Source organism: Pelophylax lessonae, assembly GCF_965119305.1.
Source record: "Pelophylax lessonae genome assembly, chromosome: 11".
Taxonomy (NCBI): Eukaryota; Metazoa; Chordata; class Amphibia; order Anura; family Ranidae; genus Pelophylax; species Pelophylax lessonae.
In genome coordinates this window covers 62,690,926-62,711,560 of record NC_138778.1, presented here as the reverse complement: position 1 = coordinate 62,711,560, position 20,635 = coordinate 62,690,926, and the positions used below count along the sequence as shown (strand labels likewise).

Genomic DNA, 20,635 nt, shown 5'->3' with positions numbered 1-20,635 from the left:
AAACCCATAAACAATTGACAATTGCTTACATTAACACATGCCAACGAAATGCAGACAGGGCGACTGTCATAGGACACACATTCAGATTCGGGAACGCCTTAGATTGACATACAGATGCATGGCAAAAGCAAAGGCCCTTTCATGTATTGTTCTGTCTGATATGTAATTCGACTGATGAACTGTAAAACCGGTTTGGAGCAGTCTTTTCCTGCTCAACAAATATGCTTTAAATATGAGCTTCACATTCAATAAAATTAGTTGTGACTGCACGAAGTTTGAGTACGATGTGTCGTCATAACTCCCAGCTGGTTGGAGGGGAAATCCATTATCTATTGGGGGAAGTTAGCAACTGAAGGGCTGTAATATCATCGTGATTGCCTCCTGACGAGAATTGAGCTAACAATCATCCAAACTGAAAAGCCAGTACAGAGATGTGGATAATGAATTACGTTTCTTACTTACCTGATGTTTGAAATCACTATTTCCTGGCAAGGATAGTCACCAGCTCTGCCGAAACCATTTAAGTCTTGCTAGAAGAAATAGACATATTGTTATTCAAATGAAAGTAGCAAAAGTAGTTAGTCTTAACGCTTTTACAAAATTTTTAATTATAGTACAAAAATAAAGCATAGTATTGTTTTTAGAGCATTAGTGCTCTGTTATTTTATATGCAGAAAGTACACATTAAAGCCCATATGTAATCACAGAAATAGAGTTAATTTGGATGGCCACTGTACTAGCAACCTCTGTATTCATAACCTTTCTTTTATTTTCTTTCTTTAGCAGATATGCAATGTCTAAACACGACTGCACTTTAATTGACCTGGTCAGACATGACCCTTTTTTCATTTGCACTATAGCTCTGAGAAGGTAGTATGGCAATTACCCATCTCTGCCAGCAGAGAGGAAAGGCAGAAAGCACATTTTCATTGAAAAAATGTGTAGCTTAATGGTAGTTAGAAATCATAATTAAAAATGGCACAGCAACATAAAAAGTATATATGTAATAGACATACAGAACAACCTGCCAATCTAACTAACTAAACACTTCTGTACTTGTTCCATTTGGGAACCATATGACTGGCAATAGGCACAGTACCTCTCAATTACCAGGGCACTGACTCTTTCCAGGGCACTGACTCTTACCAGGGCAATTATCAGGGCAACGATGAAGAAGTGCAGAGTCCACACGACTGGTGTTTACAGTGTCCTTCTCTCTGCAACACAGAGGCAACACATCTTCTCCTGGCGGCAGGCTATTATTGCTGGAGCTTTAGCAAAACTTATCTACTTGTGAGTGTCTGTAAAAACTCTTCAAGGGATCCTTCACTGTGGCAACCCTCTCTCTGAAGAGACAAAAAGCCACTACCCTTCTCTCACAAGGTAGCAACTCGCACAAAATTTCTTCCAACATTTCTCTGGTCCACTGGCCCAAAGGAATATTCGCAAAGTGTCCTTTAAATAAAGTATCTTCCCAAAGTGTCCATTCTCAGTATTTCCTTTAGCAGCGTAATACCCCATACCCCAAAAGATCTTCACAAAATGTCCTTTAGCAAGGGGTCTCTGTGAGCTAGATGTTTACCCCCTCCTGGCTTTAACAGGAGAAGTCTTCTGTGGCAAAAGTTCTTTCTCCCAGGTGATGAAACTATGGCAGTTTCGATGATCCCCATCTTCTTTTGCAAGGATAGAAGAGAGGGGGATTTTGTAACATTAGAACTCTTCAGTCTCACTAGCTCCTTTTTAATTCAAACTCTTTCTGTTGGACCAAGAACTCGGCATAGCTCTAAGGTAGTGATAAGGTTGACATATGTGAATGATCTTGCCTTCAGGACTCAGAAAACTGATGGCCCAGGCTTGGCCCTTTCCATCTGGGCAGTTGACCTCCACTTGATCAATGATATATTGACCACCTCAGATTCCAGTTTGACTTAATAGACAGGAAGGTGTCCCCCAGCTGAGGCCTGGATTGGTTCCAATGCGGCTTGGGGATGTATAGGAAGTCCCAAACAGCCTCTTCACACCAAGCCCCCCTCTTGCTCTCGATTTCTTCCATTATCTCCCAGGGAGCATATGGATAATCCTATCTGTACTCCATGGCCACCTTCCTTTCAACGAGTCATTGAAAATGAGAGAACCTGGGAAGTTTCTGTCTGCCTCCCCTCCCAGGTGGAATGTAACGGGTCTCCATTTTGCGATCAGTTTGGAGTTGGGGTCATTCTGTGCCCAAACCTGGGCATAAGTGCGGGGTGGGGATAGATCTGGGACCCTAGAGGCATAGGCCTCACAGAACCCAAGATGCCTTGCACACTTCATACGAACGACCGCTGCCTCTGTTTCTTTGCAAAGTGAACTGGAACTTGCAGGACTTCTTCCTTCAGTTCCGCAGTCCCACTCAGCCTCTGCTTCTGATCCCCAGTCATCGACTCCCTCTTCCAGGGATCCATATCTATACTCAAATTGAGACCCCTGTGCCTCTTTAGGAGCTGGACTGTTCGTTGCTGAGACCGCAATCAATGCACCTTGTGGACGCTGATCAGCCCTCACAACTTGTGTGCATTGCACCTCGGAAATGTGGGTCTTCCTGGTTTGGCAGATGTTTGTGCGGGTCTGTACTATTGGTCCCGGCCCCAGCGTTACTCTCGGCACTCCCCGTCCTCTCCCAAAGTGAATGGCCACTGTAGGTGTCAGCAGGTCAGATGTGGTTCCTACCTCCCAGTTCACATACAGTCTTCTGGGCTAGCAATCACTCTGCTGCAACTTCAGCAACATGTCACCGCAGTGCACACATTGGCACCACGTTTGCAACCGCATGGACACATTCAGGCATCTGCCACATACCAGTCCAAGATGCTCCGTGTCCCATCCGTTGCACAGAGCAAGAATCAGGCCACTGTGTCCAATAGGGTCGAATTCTGAGATTCAGTCTGCTCTGCTGGTTCTCTGCCAACACGTGGGATAGCCCCTGTGCTTTGGCTCACTCCGGCATCCGCCATCTTGCTTCCCCACACACGTGTCTGCTCCTCAGCTACACCTGACATCGGAAGCGACATCTCAGCTCCCTTTCTCTGTTCAGTTTATTGGCCCACGGATGGCGACTTTGCCCATATCCCCAGACTAGCTTACTCTACAGTGGTGGCTCCTTCTGCAAGGCAGATCTCTTTGGCGCACTCTCTCCCACGCGGTGCAGTAATCCCTTCGCTGCTGCCCTAACACTGTTTAGCCTGCATGAATGGTACTGTAATGCAGCTTGTGTTTCCTGCCACAAATACACATACATCTGCCTCTTCTATCTGACTTGAGCTCCAGTTGCACTTTTCCATTCACAAGCCAACTCCCTCCCTGCTGCTAAAAATTGTCCTGCTGTTACCAACTGCACGGCAGACATTTTCTTCTACAGCACATGTAATGGCACAACCCCTGATGCACTGATCCACACATCCCGAGTCACTGCTTTCTTGACCATACCTTGAAAGCACACTTGCACCGAATACTGTAAAGCAGATATTATTTTCTCCAACAATACAGCACATCCTTTCTCCACTGACATTGCTCAAGCACTTTACTTGAGAAGACATGGTGTTTCATGGGTAAATGTGTAATGTTCTGGTACCTTTGGGTACCCTAATTACTCTTTCATAAGTGTATGCGCCCCACCATTCTCTTTTGGTAAGGTGCGCATACACCTTTAAGACTGATGCTGTCATCACTGAGCGCCGGACTGGATGGCTATTTAGATCGCCGGCTCTCACTCACATGTGTTCGTTCAAACTGCTTTGTGCCTTGATGCTAACCTGTCTTGAAGCTCTCATGCTTGCAAGCATACCTCGCTGTCGGAACCACGCTGCACTGATCCCTGTATCCTGCTACCGGATCATCCGCTCTTGCCGAACCTCTCCTCTGCTACATTGCTATTAGTGATAAGTACCCCACAGGGGAAACCTCTATAACCTTTATACTAAAGCTTACACTATCTAGCTCTGCATACTAAGGACTATTACTACATCTGCATTATCTAAGATTGCTAGCTCTTGAGCCTACTACCACCTGTTCTTGCACTGGGTTGATCTCTCTTGTATGTCCACCTGCTACTCTGTCATCTACTACCATACATGATTGCTAAACCTATCTGCATCCCATCTGCTACTATCTTACTTTCAAGAACATTTCCTTTCAAGTGTCTGTCATCTACCATCTCTACCCAACCTGTCTCTTCAGCCTATCATCACTGTGTTACTATATACATAAGTCACTCTAGGAAACATCTTATTGAGTGTGTGTATTTACTTGCTGAAATGAGATCATCCACACATGATGAGTCATTTAGAGTTGGGAATGGTGTCTCAGCGTTTCTCTACATGACTACTGAAGTGGAATATTTCTGCAGCTGAAAATCCACAACATACGTAAAACGCAGGAGCGTTACAAAATGTCTGGTTGTTGCCCGTAGCAACCACTGCTGTAAATCCCGTACGAGCCCCCAAAAGTAGCACTATCCCAGAAGGGCTTGCTGTGTGTTGACTTCTTGGGTCTCCTCTGATTACCTGCAGACAGTCACCTAGGGACAGTTTACTCATCCATCCTTATTCCGAGTTGCTTGTTACTCAATAAATAGTCCAGAGGTATTGGTTTTATATTTGTGGAACTTGGATGGGAGAAGGGAATAGTGGGATACTCCAACTTGAACTAGTTAGAGTTGATAAGAACAACTCTCACTTGGCTTCACCAGGTTATTTGTAGAAGCAGACACACTGCTTTAACCATACTGCCACTTGTATGGAATAATTAAGTCCTCTTGCTTACTCTAGCAGCAGACTTGATGCAACTACATTCATTTCAGGACACTCTCCAGCATCCCCTTGACTGACACCCTTCTATTGACTCTTCCAAAAGAAGGGGTGGCCCTCTCAGAACAGGCCCCACGACACAGCTTTGTACTTACTGTAGGCAGAACCAGATCCTCTATATTGTCTCACTTCCAGTCTGCAGGACATCTGGGTGCAGCTCCTCTCTGACTCTAAGGCCCTCAGGTTGACCACCTGAGGCAGCATGGCAGATTCTACAGAGGAGGGGCAGCCGCCGCCTCCCACCAGGACCCTGCTTTCCAACTGAAAAACCCAGAGTACATGTGCCCTTGGCATTTATACGGTATCTCAGCATGCACCTAGCCACTTTCCTCTGCCAATCCCCAGGGCTGTACTAAATGCCTATGCACTCATTTGTCAGGTTTTTTCTCACTGTCCAATTTGCCTCCCTATTGGACCAGTGTGAAACACTCCAGACAAACTTAGCTGCATCTGAACACCATGAGCAGACCTCACTAGCAGATCCTGCTCTCTGGTAGGCATAGAGCAATGTAAATTTACCCGCCAATCTCCCTGGTAAGTAGAAAAGATCCAAAAACTATATTCTCTCTTCTAGCACCTACCTAGGAGTGTGCTACAATGGCATCTCAGTCTTAGTCCGTAGGGTTTAATATTAAGTTGGCCCACCCTTTGCAGCTATAACAGCTTCAAGTCTTCTGGGAAGGCTGTCCACAAGGTTTAGGAGTTTGTCTATGGGAATGTTTGACCATTCTTCCAGAAGCACATTTGTGAGGTCAGGCACTGATGATAAACTAGAAGACCTGTCTTGCAGTCTCCACTCTAATTCATCTCAAAGGTGTTCTATCAGGTTAAGGTCAGGACTGTGTGCAGGCCAGTAAAATTCCTCCACCCCAAACGCACTCATCCATGTCTTTATGGACCTTGCTTTGTGCATTGGTGCGTAGTCTGGTTGGAACAGGAAGAAGCCATCCCTAAACTGTTCCCACAAAGTTAGGAGCATGAAATTGTACAAAATGTCTTGGTATGCTGACGCCTTAGGAGTTTTCTTCACTGGAACCAAGGGGCCATGCCCAACCCCTGAAAAACAACCTCACACTATAATCCCCCCTCCACCAAATGATTGTGACCAGTGCACATTGTAAGGTCCATAAAGACATGGTTAAGCGAGTTTGGGGTGGAGGAACTTGACTAGCCTGCACCCAGTCCTGACCTAAACCCGATAGAACACCTCTAGGATGAATTAGAGTGGAGCCTGCGAGCCAGGCCTTCTTGTCCTACATCAGAGCCTGACCTCACAAATGTGCTTCTGGAAGAATGGTCAAACATTCCCACAGACACACTCGTCAACCTTGTGGACCGCCTTCCCTCAATAGTTGAAGCTGTTATAGCTGCAAAGGGTGGGCCAACTCAATATTGAACCCTACAGACTAAGACTGGGGTGCCATTAAATTTCAAGTGTGTGTAAAGGCAGAGTCCCAATACTTTTTGACATTATAGTGTATTTCTTCTGAACTAAGGCCATGTACATAGACATATACAATAAAAACTGATATAAAACATACGTTTCAAACTTATTTACCTAAAACTGTCTTAGTTCCAATTTACTAGTTGGATTTTTTTCAAAAGATTCCTTTAATTGAGTAACAAAACCACTCATGGCAGAAATGCTTCCGGTTAGGTGGAAGTGAAGACCTTTTGCACTGTGAGAAATTCTATGAAGGTTTATAGCTCAGGAATGATCTTCCAACTGCTCTATTGCAAAACCTTGTAGCCCATTTAAATTTATTATGAGCAGGATGCTCAGGATCCAGATTTACGCTACCATGTGTAAAAAGTTCAGCTGAATACAAATTGCTCCTCGCTCTGGATTTGCACAAATTAGACTCTGTATGTAACAGTTTTATTTATGAGGTTTTTTTGGCAGAGTAGTTTTATGTATTCAGTTTCACACAAGCTCCACTGATTTTTAGTGTAGGGAATCATTCCATATTTCATAGAACGTGTAATACTGCACAGTATTTTGCGGTATTTTACCTATTGCCAAGTGCAGTTGAAAATACCTTGAAATTGTGCTATATTTCCTGCAAAATAAACAAGAGCTAATTCACTTTAGTGGAAATTGGTGGAGTTGGATCATTGGCTGTTGGCTATTGTACGTCTCAGCATAGGACTAGTTTTGGCAGGAATAACTTGAGTAGAAGTGTTTAGGCATTAATCTAGCTTTGGAAAACCGAATAAAGGTTAAGATTTCGTTAGACCTTGATTAGGGGCAGAATTTTCAAGGTTAATGGGAACCTGTCACTTAAAACAACCCTGTTGTCAATATACTGGAAAATTTAAAATACATTCGTCTCCTGCTACCCATGAAACTTCTACAATTTTTTAAGGCTCCGTTCACACAATGATGTTCTGGATTGTGAGCGGAATTGCCGTGATTCTGCCTGTGATTCCGAATGCTCCCGACGACGTCAACCATATGAGGAAACTCGTTGGGTGGGACCAGACGTGACGTTACCACGCCCCTCGGTCAATTTGCGTTGTAATGATGCAGTTTTGCTTTCTCCTTGGAGTTTTACATGCTTGATTGTATAATCCATCATGTGAGTGCACATTTCTATAATTTCTCTAAGGGGCCGTGGCAGGGGGTGTGTCCTACACCTACATACTTTTGCTAATAGGTGTCCCTCGTTTCCATCTCAAAAAGTTGGGAGATATGCAAATAAGAGAAGCTCATTGTTTAGATTTACATACACTTTGGGGTGGAGGTAGGATTCAAAAAGTGATAAGTCAAAAATGTTGTTTTCTGATTATTGTATGTAGTTAAAGTATATCTAAATTAAGCAAAATGGTGATATGTATGTGTATGTTTAATGGAATATAATAGTGCAAGTGGGGTTGTGAACGGCGCTACCGTATTGTAAAAATGTAGCAATAATGTGCTGGCGTGAGTAGTGGTGTGAAGTGATACCACTTATATGTGTGCCGTGGGTAAACAGATTAATAAATAAATTGATTTATAAAGTGCAATTTAAAATGCTTGTTTTAAAAGTAAAAATACAAAAAAATCAATTAAAATAAATGCCTTGTGTCTTTAATTGTATTAATAAGGTGCATAAGTGCTGGTGCTGAGAAGAAAAACACAAGGCTGAAATTGATTAGTGATATTTTATTAAAAAACAGTCAGGTAAAGCATAGAGCTATCCTCACTGTGAGGAAGAAGTGATGGTGCTCAGTGAGAGGAAAAGAGTGAGTTAATAACTGCTACTAATGAGCAAATGATGATAGGAATACATGAATGAAATGTGAAGGTATTTGGGTTGCAACAACCTGCGCGGCCGCTAGGTGTCGCACCCTGCTATACCACCTGATGTGTCTCTGTTGCCGGAAGGTACTGTATGTGGGTTCCACTGCCCCTTTTCTGCTTCCTGGTGGGTCTGTATGTGGTCCTCAGAGAGAAAAGAAGGAGACCCCTAGGTACCAAAACCAAAACAACATAGCAGAGAAAATGTAGAGACTTACAGGGAAGGTTTAAGGCTGTCCGCGATCAGTGTTGGATGGCCGGGAAGCTTCCGCGTTCCACGGCTCTAGGCTCCGGGTGCCGGAAATGACGTATAGACGTCGCTGACTCCGCCCTACCGGTTTCGTCATAAGACGTCTACTAGGAGCGGCCGTCTACTAGGAGAGCCGCTCCTAGTAGACGTCTTGTGACGAAACCGGTAGGGTGGAGTCAGTGACGTCTATACGTCATTTCCGGCACCCGGAGCCTAGAGCCGTGGAACGCGGAAGCTTCCCGGCCATCCAACACTGATCGCGGACAGCCTTAAACCTTCCCTGTAAGTCTCTACATTTTCTCTGCTATGTTGTTTTGGTTTTGGTACCTAGGGGTCTCCTTCTTTTCTCTCTGAGGACCACATACAGACCCACCAGGAAGCAGAAAAGGGGCAGTGGAACCCACATACGGTACCTTCCGGCAACAGAGACACTTCAGGTCGTATAGCAGGGTGCGACACCTAGCGGCCGCGCAGGTTGTTGCAACCCAAATACCTTCACATTTCATTCATGTATTCCTATCATCATTTGCTCATTAGTAGCAGTTATTAACTCACTCTTTTCCTCTCACTGAGCACCATCACTTCTTCCTCACAGTGAGGATAGCTCTATGCTTTACCTGACTGTTTTTTAATAAAATATCACTAATCAATTTCAGCCTTGTGTTTTTCTTCTCAGCACCAGCACTTATGCACCTTATTAATACAATTAAAGACACAAGGCATTTATTTTAATTGATTTTTTTGTATTTTTACTTTTAAAACAAGCATTTTAAATTGCACTTTATAAATCAATTTATTTATTAATCTGTTTACCCACGGCACACATATAAGTGGTATCACTTCACACCACTACTCACGCCAGCACATTATTGCTACATTTTTACAATACGGTAGCGCCGTTCACAACCCCACTTGCACTATTATATTTCCAACCCAATTCGTTGGGTTTGGTTGTTGGCAGCTTACACCGTTTTTTTCTGCATTTACCCTATAAATCCATAGCGCTGGTCACCTTTGTTTAATTTTATGTTTAATGGAATATGGCCAGTGTACTTACCAAACAGAAATGTATTTGAAACCTGCTTCCTGGTATTTACTAGCTTTGGAGAATTTTTGAGCAAACAGAAGAACGTGTTTCCATTGGTCTGTAGAAAAGGAGATGCGTAGTTCCTATTATTTTTGTAAGCAGGGTGGTGTGGTTTTACTTTCCTTTTTTTTTTCCTATGATCATTTTTATTGACAATTGCATAAAGTATGCAAGTTGCTTCTTGTTGTTCATCAGTACATTATTTTCTCAAAGAAAATAATAGTAATACAGGATAATCAAAGCTTGTACAGCATATATTGTAACTGATAGTAAGACCAAGGGGTCTTTAAGGAGTAGTTTGTGAAAAACCTTCATCCCCAGTGGTCAAGGACCCCATATTTGTTAGAAATGCTGGGGGTATTTTTGAGTTTATATTGAGTTTATATGTCAGTTTGTAAAATTGTAGGGTGATATTTAAAAGATGTTTCCATTCTCACAGGAATTAATGCTTCCAGGTGAATAATATCATCATTATACATAGGTACATGCATAGTTAGTCAGGTTGAAAAAAGACACAAGTCCATCTAGTTCAACCAATGATTACTCCTTTGTGAGTAAGGGTAAACCAGCTACTTCCCTGGACTCGGTGACAAAGATAGGAGGAAGCTAAGGGTACCTCTCAAATTAGCAATGATCATTACACCCATGGACTAGACTATGGATGGTTGCTAGACAAATAACAAGGATCAGTGCTGATATGACATGCTATGTAGTCCCGGTTATATATTACCTCTGTTAGATATCTGTCAATCTAGGACTTCATAATACTGACACTGTCTAACCATATGACAAATATATACTGTATATTGTACCATGTTGCTTTTCCCATGTACAAAACAAAGAATTTAAAAACTACAATATACTTAAATATTTGACATGGGCTGGGGTTTGTAAGTCCCCTGGGTAGCTCAGGAGGCATTTTTGGTGGGTTAAGAATGTTAGGGAAAACTAAGGTTATTTTAAAAATGCTGTTAACCTTTGACCAGAATTGTTGTATATATGCACAATCCCATAGAAGATCATAAAACAAGTATTGGGCCTCTTCTCAATGACCCCTGAAAAACATGGTAGAAGTTGGAATGCCGGTTTATGCAATTTAACTGGAGTATAACAGACCTGATGAAAGCGTTTCAGCTGAATCATATTTATAGGATATTAGTGAGGTTATGTATGTAGACCTGAATTCACAATTGAGGTCAAAGGCATCACCTGATCCTGCCATTTCGTTCTGGCTCTTTTGTATCAAGAGGTACACTCCATTAGAAGGGCCAATTTGGAACTAGTTTGGTTTGGGCTGGTCTAAGGATTTGCCTAAACTTTGCGTAAACTTTAAGGCTACATTGTATAAACCAATCTCGGAGGGAATTAAAATGTCTTAGTGGGTGGTACAGGAAAAAGGATCAGATGGGGAAAGGAAAGCCCAAAAGCCCTTTGGAACTGTTGGATGTCCTAAATTTACCCAAAGTGAATAACTAATAAAGATATTTTACACCAAGGGAAGTCCAGCGCTTAATATGTGGTAGTTTGAGAAGGGCAACTAAGTGTTCAACCGCATGCTGTTGTTTAGGAAAGTGGACCAGTCTTCCTTAAAGACATTTTTTACCACAAATATAAAAAGTTTTACATAAACTTTAATCATTGTAATCATTAAGATGCCTGACAGAGAGGGTACGGATATCTGTAGATAACATTTTTTAAAGACTTACATGAGAAGGTGATGGCCTCTTTAGCCATGCAGGCACTATTTGCTGACAGGTGCAGCCAGTGTCTAATGTTGACTAGCTGAGATGCTAGGTTATACTGTACACATGAGAATTGGAAAATGCTAACCCTGATTTGTGAAGTAGAAGCTGAATAGTCTCTAAGGAAACATGAGAAGGAACTTGTTGCCATAGAAAGGAGATACAGATAGTGTTAAGTTGTTTTAAGATGGAAAATGGGATCAGGCAGAGAGTAATGATCAGGATATACAGTAAAGGTGTTTTGGAAGAAATACCATCTTCAATAAATTACCTCTGCCAGTGGGTTCTCTTTCTAAACCTGAGAAAAATCCTTGTATTGCAGAGATAATGTCCCAGGAACTATTCCTTCTGACCTCCCTACCCCATCCAACCTATTACAACTTCTCAATTACTTTGGCAATACATTTAAGAAAATCATAAATGCACATATTTTTGCATCTGCTCAGCTCCAACTTAATTTCCAATCTATAGGGACCTATTGGCGAAAAAAATGTGCTTTCGAAACTGTATCTTCATAAAGTAGATGTTTAGTAAGCATAAATAATTCATTAAATACTGACACCACCTTTCATGATGCAGAGATGGTGACTTCTTCAGGAAGGTGTATGAAACATATTCAGAGATGTCCTCCCTATCTCCTCATGGCTCCATTTGAAATGGCCGCCTGTGTTGTTCTGACAGCCTTGTATGTGTACAGGAAGTAGTGACTGAGGAGAAAGGGAGGACATCTCTGAATATGTTTCATACACCTTTCTGAAGAAGTCACCATGAAGATACAGTTTCAAAGCACATCTTTTGCCAACAGGTCCCTATGCATTAGAAGTGAAGTTTGAGCAGAGCCATGAGTCACAGTGTTGTACCATCATCCATTATGGATTTGTTTGAGGTTTATCCCCAAAGCACTGCTATCTTTTCATTTGTTTGAAAGCCAAATAATTCTGGTAAGCACCCAATCTTACTTTCACCCTCACTGAATTTTTGGGGTCTTCTCTTTCTGGAGTTAGCCCTTTTTGGATTAGTGGATGCACCTCCTTTGTGATTATTGGAAGCACTTCCTGCACATTTGTGACTTTGTCATTTATTTTTTTCAAATTCTTTATTGAAATATTTAAGAGCAACAAAAACAAATGCCACATACGGCAACATTAGAAAGTGCAGCATGACAGAAACAAAACTGACTGTAGATCAGTGAGAAAAGCATTATCCAGCAAAAAACTTAAACCATCAACATATCAAAAGGAGAGACATTCAAAGGAGGGTTTGTGTAATCACATAAGCCAACAAAGTGCAGTCACAATGCACATCAGCTCCGAGATAGAGTTGTGGGTCACAACATCCACATACAGATGAGTATCTAGGTAAGTGTGCCTCGGAATACAGTGCGTGAGGTAAATACATGGAAAAATCTTTTCTCACCGGGAAAACACAATGATGAGTAAAAGTCACACAGGGGTAGAATGAAGTTGTATAATGTATGTGATAGGGAGAGCGGGGGGGGGGGGGGAGGAGAACACATGGGGGGAGGAAAGAAGGGTGGGGACAGGGGTAAAGTGGCGGGAAGCAAGACAGCAGTTAAGTGTATAAGGGGGACAGAAAAAGGAAGGGAACATAGGGGGGGGGGTCCGGGTGGATCCCGTGCGGCCTTCCGAGTCCACTGTGTTTGAGGCTCAGGCGGCGTCCTGTAGGGCCCTGCCCTCATCCGAAAGGGTGAACATATTCCAACATCCCCAAGTCGCCGTGTATTGTTCCCTCCTGCCCTGCGATGTCATCACCAGGTCCTCAAAATCATTAACCTGTTTAACTCTGGACAGCCAAAGCGGTATCGAAGGAGGGGTCGTAGACTTCCAACACAAGCCAATGCACCCCTTAGCTGCGTTGAGAAGGTGGCGCAGGACCGATTTCTTATAACGCCGCGGGGGGATGGTCGTACAGTGCAGTAAAAAGAAGGCAGGGTCGTCCTGGAGGATAACATCAGTCACCTTTTGGGATATTCTCTGTACTTCGACCAGAAACTCTGCAGCCGGGGGCAGCTCCAAAACATATGGAGCATGGAACCTCTGTCTCCCAGGCAGCGCCAGCATCTGTCCGATGCCTCAGGAAAGATGCTGGCTATCCGAGCCAGGGTGTAATACCAATGCGTCATCAATTTGTAATTTGTCTCCTGGACACGCGTGCAGATCGAGGAACGCAAAGAGAACCGAATAATATTTGTGCGCTGGGTCGCCGTGAAGGTCCTCTGCAGTTCCCCCTCCCACTTCAGAAGTCCCGGGAGGACAAAGTCCCTCGGGGCGCCAAAAGTATGGAGTAGAGCTGGGAAAGGGCATGAGGCAGGGGAGTGTCCCCTGAAATAAGAATCTCGAGGGGCGTCAATGGCCTCTCGAAGAGGGAGCGTGACCCCAGTCCACGGAGAAAATGCAGCAACTGTAGCGCCTGCCACCTGGAGAGAACAAACGGGCCACTCTCAGCTGTCAACTGCATTAGGGAAGGCCAGAGCGTGTAACGCTCCTGCGTTTTATGTATGATGTGGATTTACAGCTGCAGAAATATTCCACTTCAGTAGTCATGTAAAGAAACGCTGAGACACCAATCCCAACTCCCAAAGACTCATCATGTGTGGATGATCTCAATTCAGCAAGTAAATACACACACTCAATAAGAAGTTCCTGGAGTGATCTATGTATATAGTAGTATAGAGGTGATAGGCTGAAGAGACCGGTTGAGTTGAGACGATAGGTGACAGACACTTGAGAGGAATGTTCTCGAGAATGAGATAGTAACAGGTGAGATGCAGATAGGTTAGCAATTATGTATGGTAGTAGATGATAGGATAGCAGATGACATACAGGAGAGACTAACCCAGTGCAAGAGCAGATGATAGTAGGCTCAAGAGCTAGCAATCTAGATAGTGCAGATGTAGTAACAGTCCTTAGTATGCAGAGCTAGACAGTGTAAGCTTTAGTATGAAGGTTATTGAGGTTTCCCCTGTGGGGTACTTATCACTAGTAGCAATGTAGCAGAGGAGAGGTTCGACAAGAGCGGATGATCCGGTAGCGGGATACAGGGATCAGCGCAGCGTGGTTCCGACAGCGAGGTATGCTTGCAAGCATGAGAGCTTCAAGACAGGTTAGCATCAAGGCACATCTAGGCACACAGCAGGGTAGTCGTGAGAAGGGTGAAGGTGAAAACAGCATGCCAGGGTTGATCGGGTGGCGAGACACAGGATCCGAAAACAGAGGTTCAGGTAGCGAGATACAGGAACGTGTAGATTTGACATGCTGAACTCAGAGATCAGGACGCTCCAACCATGACGGTTGAACGAACACATGTGAGTGAGAGCTGGTGATTTAAATAGCTGTTCAGTCCGGCGCTCAGTGATGATGTCAGCACTCTTAAAGGGAAACACACCTATATGTGCTTCATCTATCTAGGTAGATGGAAAGCACCCGGAAATTATGTAATAGGAGGCACTGAGAGTGCCAGAACCTTACAGAGCGCAGCATTCCCAAAGTGTTGCACCCGGAAACGCCCCGACGCCAAGAGCACCCGAAACCTCCCTCCACCACAACCCGTCGGGAAGGCCATGTTGCCCAGAACCGGGAACATGGGCGACTGAACAGCCCGGACAGCCCCAGAGGCCAGGATCTGGGAACAGATCCGGAGGGTCGGGCCAATAAAGGGGTGCCGCTTGACCCTGTCTGGCACTGAGTCCAAGCACCACGGTGCACCTGGAAGATGAACCTGGGACATGGAAATCTCCAACGTCGTCCACATCTTCAGTGTCTTTGTCATTTATATCTTTTTTTTAACACTTAAGCACAGACTTTTTTTTTGGAAAAGACTGATTTCATTTTATTTTATAATTACTTATTTTCACTTTCACAATTTATTTATTATTGTTTTATGATAGTACTGCACTTTGTATGTAAAAAGAGGCATTATTACAGCAACTAAGACACAAAAAATTCAAAAGTAATCAGAACTCTTTTTCACTCACTTTTTTTTTCTTTTAATTCTAATTTATATATATCCCATGCCTTTGGTATTTTTGCTAGCTCTGCACATGAAATACAAGAACAACAAAACAAGTTTATTCTTGGATAGTAGTTATTTCACATCTAATTTATTTTCAAAAGCTTTGGTAAATCAGCCACAGAAAATTTAGACAAATTGATACAAGTGCATCTTATTAAATCTTTGTGCATGAAAACAAAACACTGTGCGTGTTTGGGACATCTCTAAATCATTTTCAAAAGCCAAAATAATTAAAGTGTAATTTCACACCATGGATTCATTTATAGGGAAGCAATAGTCCCCAGTCACTGGCCCTCATTTTCCAAAACAAATGAAAGAAGAGTTTATAACAAGGCAGTATACCCAGAAGGAGGATACCAGCAGGATAAGGTATGATAGGAAAAGAATTGGATGTGGGGACAGTGACAGCAAAACACATGTGCAAACTTGAATTTGACAAAAAGTAATGTTGCTATGTTTACAAAAAAATAAATCATTTGGATGTAAGCTATTCCAGTCAATGCTTGTATTCTGTTTCCATTATATTTCTAGTTTGCCTGTTATTGTAGAATTATTAGACTTCATCAAATTTCTATTTTAAAGTACTATTTCATGGTTAGCACGCTTGCCTTGCAATACCAGGATCCCCAGTTTGAGTCCTGGCCAAGATACTATCTGCATTGAGTTTGCATGTTCTCTGTTTCCTCCCACACTCCAAAAACTTTCTGGTAGTTTAATTGATTTCTTTTCAAAATTGATCATCGTATCATATGTTCCTGACCGTGCACAAGATGGCTGCCCTACCATCTGCCCCAGCAGCTGATGAAGTACTTTGAGTCTGCAGGGAAAAAAGCTACATAAATGAAATGAAAATTATTTTGATTACCCTTCAAAGGATAAGTTCACCTTTGGGAGCAAATTATGTGTTAACACCAACATTCAGGGCCATCTTATCGCATGTGCACTTATGGGCACTGCTCAGGGGCCCCAAGTGCATAGGGGCCCCCTGCAGCCCCCCCCCCCAGAAGGGGAAATCACATGTGTTTTGAGCAGGTGATCAGTGCAGGGGGTGAAGAAATCATTCTTTTGTGTCTCTCACTGCAGCAGCTGAAATATGGCATTTCCTCCTTCGTCCTACCAGCATTTAGCTGCTGCAGGGTGAGCCACAAAAGATCAATTCCAGAATTTTCCCCCAGCCACCCAACTGATCACCATCAGTTTCCCAATGCTGCCTGGGCCCCCCTGCGTGCCACCACCTCTCCCCCTCCTCCCCTGCTTCCCCTGTCTCCTGTTCATTCAACTGCAGTTCAGCTGAGGCTGCATAAAGAAACTGGGAAATGTGTTCCCTCAGTCCTTTTCTATCTCTTAAAAGTGAGACTTCAGTCTGTTTCGACCCCTGATATCTCCCTAAAGACCACCCCCCTCCCACCAACAGCGTTATGAAAAAAAACGTAAACAATTATTTTTCAAAGTTTTCAAAAATTTGACTAAAAATTTGAAATAGACTAAAAAGTTATGCCCAATTTGTAGCATTACTGAGCCACACCCACTGTTTTCCGTGGCACACCTAGCATACTGCAAGACCCCATCTCCCTGGTAGGGGCCCCAGTGCATTACTTTGCCCAGGCGCCGTGAAGGTGGCACTGTCCAAATGTAGGAGTAACATGCTCCAGCAGTCCCCCCCTGCAGCTGCCCAATCCTCCACTTTATCCCAAAGGTGGGGGTTCTTCTTCCCTTACCTGCTGACAAAATTTATAAAATGGAGCATCTGTGCAGGGCTCCGCCCACCCAGCCATGTTATTCATTCTCAGAGTTCTATGAATGAATGAACTACAACTACTGTCTGCCATTTCGGCAGAAGGCTTAAAGTTCTGAATTAACTGTGAGGGTGCTGGTGAAGCGGGGTGGTGAGATCACAATCTCCACCTCATTCAATCACAATATGCCTTGTATTCAATAAGAAAGATGCATGGTGTTCTGTGAATGGTGCATGTGCCAAGATAGCGACTCTCTGTGGTTACTGTGCAGCAGGGAACCGGAAGATAGTGGCAGCTAGTAAAGTGATGACTCCTATAGCCCACAAGGATCCTATAGTTACGAAATATGCATACTTACATTAGTAAAAGCTAGACCAATGTAACTAAGTTAAAAAATCCATACCTGGAATTCAGTGGAGATAAAATGGAGTTCTCCTCACCTTTCCTCCAATGGACCCCAACCCACGCCAGTGTCGGCATTTTCTTCTGTGTACTGGTTTTCAGCCATCTTCATTGCCCACTTGCATAACTTCACTCATGTGCTCGCACAGGAGCTACTCAACCCAGCACACGGGGATTGTGCCAGAACTATAATCTGAACTGTTCATGCACAGCTCAGTTTACTATCTGGGGAACTCTTAGTGCAGGCAAGTAGATGCATCTTTTTGCAGAAAAGACAATGCATTAAAGAGCCTGCCTTCTTTCAGTGAATAACAGCAGAATTTTAGTTCTGCTTTAGATCCCACTGTATCTATTTACTTCTACTAGGTATCCCATACTACTATACATATGAGATATTTCCTGTATAGCACTAAAGTATATCTACAACCAAGAACAAAAATAATTTTCTTAGATAGGGTGGCTACATCACTTTATTTCAGACTAACTACATTTTTTGCAAGTACAGAAACATATTTGTTGATACAGATAGAAATCCAGGATCACTTTTTTAGCTTTCTTCTGCAAAACTACAAAACCATCTTCCCTGTGTAATATAGATGAGAGGAGGGGGTAGGTGTTTGTAGTATAAATCAGTGGTAATGACAGTGCTGCTTGTTCATACAGTAGTACAGTAGGTACAGTACAGTGAGTGTTCCTCAGTGCCAGGGCATTGCTTGGATTGGAATAAAAAAACGGAGGCACCTTTGAGCATCCGAAGGAGAGTGAATGCGGATGTGACTGGACTGTTATCATTAGACCTGCTATTACACGTGATTTTGTGCACACAGAATATAGACAGAGAGCTTATATTGTACTTTGTCTGAGCCTACCTTAAAAAAATAACTTCATTAAATTAGTTAGCGACTGCTTAGTAACCAGAGACTGTTCCTGATACACTTTGGTCAGATGTATGTATTGTATCATATAGTGTATATAGTGCAACCGTTTGTAAGACAGACTTCAGGAGTGTGTATTGCACAGAATGCAGGGGACAAGAAGACAAAATAAAATAGTTCAGGAGTCAGTGATGGATAACGCATGCAAGCAATACCCTCCCTCACTTTACCCTTTCAGCAAAAATTGTCACTCCTCGCATCAAAAAAAATATCCGGCACTAATCTGCAGGCTTACCTCAATCCACTCTCCCTGAGGAAGGAGCACGCATGCTCCGCAAACGCATAGCCGCCCAAGCGCTGCATCATTGGTGAGGTTACCTCTGTCTCCTGCGCTGTACCCAGAAGGCTCCAGTTCCCCGAAGAGAACACCCCATAGGAACTTATAGCGTTCCCTTCCTTCCATCCTGGCAGGATTCAAACACCTTGGACACCCGAAGAGTGGAGGATAGATGACCTTCATTTACATTACTTTCTTTTGAGTTGCTCATTGTAGCGCAGTAAATCCTGCTTTTATTACCCACTACACTTAGATGGCGCTTGTCTGTCTTCAAGTTTTGCACAGCATGGAGCATTGCTTCTACTCTAAGAACAAGCTGCCAGATGAATGGTTTTCACTAGGATTATGAAATTTTAAGGACTTTTATAGACTTATTTTTGGACGGATTTACGGACCTAAGTATTGCTATCCCTGCGCCACATTTCCTTATTCTAAAGTTCAAATGCACATACAAGTGGTGAGCACCAGAGCACCCTTGCAGACTGTTGAGCTGTCCACAGGACCAATGGATATCTAAAAACATTCCTTAGTTTGCTGTGGGATACTCCATGAATTGAGGACACTCTTCATTGTAATGCTACTTTTCAGTACAGTTCCTCCAGCAAAGACCTCGAAAGAATGGACAACACCGAGGGGCCTTCAGTAGTGTCCCAGGCCAGGCAAGCACTTGGATTGATATGCTAGGGATATCAGTAGCAGCAGTCACTAGGATCCTTCACTAAGGTCTGTATGCAAAATGTCCCTGGATACTTGGATGCCTCTCTCCAATATTAGTCAGACAATTCCTCTGTGAATCTTCCAGTCTAGATCCTCAGCAAAATCATTCGCTTAGCTTCAGTGTTTTTTTCTTTTAGCAGAACAGGCCACCCAACTCTGCCACATGTGGTACCTTGATGAGCACAGGTAGAATTTTCACTTGGTGGAAAAGGGCTCCAACAAACATAGTGTCCCCCGACACTTCACTGAACATCATTCAAAGTTCTCTGATGGACTTAAGGTGTGGGTGCTGAAATCTATCCCCGCACACTTTCCCCCCGTCAAACGCTTCAAAAGATTATGCGTTAGAGAAAACTACTGGATATACACCTTGGACACTTTAGCGCCAGGAGGTTTGAACGAGGGGTTAGAAATTAATATTACACTGTAACAGATATGCGCGCACATGTACACACGGACATACACACGGACGTACGCCTTTCCACACGCATGCACGTCAGTGTGCTTGTACACAACATCGATCATAGAATCTGCTGAACGGAGGCCCAGTCCACTGCCTCATGTTTCTCTTAATTTCATCCCCATCGTTATTTTTATATTTTTTCTATTTTTTCATCTTTCATTTTTAATCTTTCCCATTCATTGTCATCATCATCTTGATCTCCATTCCCACACCTTTGGGTGTACTGCAAAATTGTCACCCCCCCCCCCCCCCATGGGCTAAGTAATGGCAAGTAAGTGCACCTACCAATTGCCCTACCCCATTCGGGGTCATAGGTGGTGAACCTCGACAATCATATACCCATACCGGGTGAACCCCCAAAATCATGCCCTGTACCTACTTGTGACCATACATCCTCACATATGTACATGCTCAGATATATTTTGATACACCCTGGTAGCATTCCCCACGTATTGCTATACACCTCACACTCATAACCCAATTGCTAGGGTATGCACTGTCCCAGTTGCATCTTAGCACATTATCCTTATAAGTTCAAGTGTTTTCTTTTTTCTTTTTTCCTCTCTTGTAATATGATATTCTGTGTTTTCCCACCATTGTATTCATGTATATGCTTTTTATATGGACTTATCATGGCTCCTGTCATACCTCCAGGGACTTTCCCTGTTAAACCTAATGCAGAGTTTATGTTTGAAGCCACACTAGCACCTCGGCCCGCCTCTTTTGGGACCTACCCCTCCGGACTTACGCTCCAATGAGCTACTCATCAACAGGGTATATATTCCCTGTCCCTGATGAGCCACCCCCACCGCCTAATGAAGGAGCACGGATGCTCCGAAAGATAGCAAATCTTTCCCTCCGCCTCACAGG

The 20,635-nt window shown here is 43.3% G+C and overlaps 1 protein-coding gene across 1 annotated transcript in view; it reads right to left on the bottom strand.

Moving 5' to 3' along the window:
• LOC309566747 (trinucleotide repeat-containing gene 6C protein-like) overlaps nt 1–20,635 on the bottom strand; it is a 456,012-nt gene that overhangs the window by 290,867 nt on the left and 144,510 nt on the right. The window contains exon 2 of the mRNA XM_082272022.1: nt 463–530. Coding sequence (XP_082128148.1) covers nt 463–530 — 68 coding nt within the window. The remainder of the gene's footprint in view (nt 1–462; nt 531–20,635) is intronic.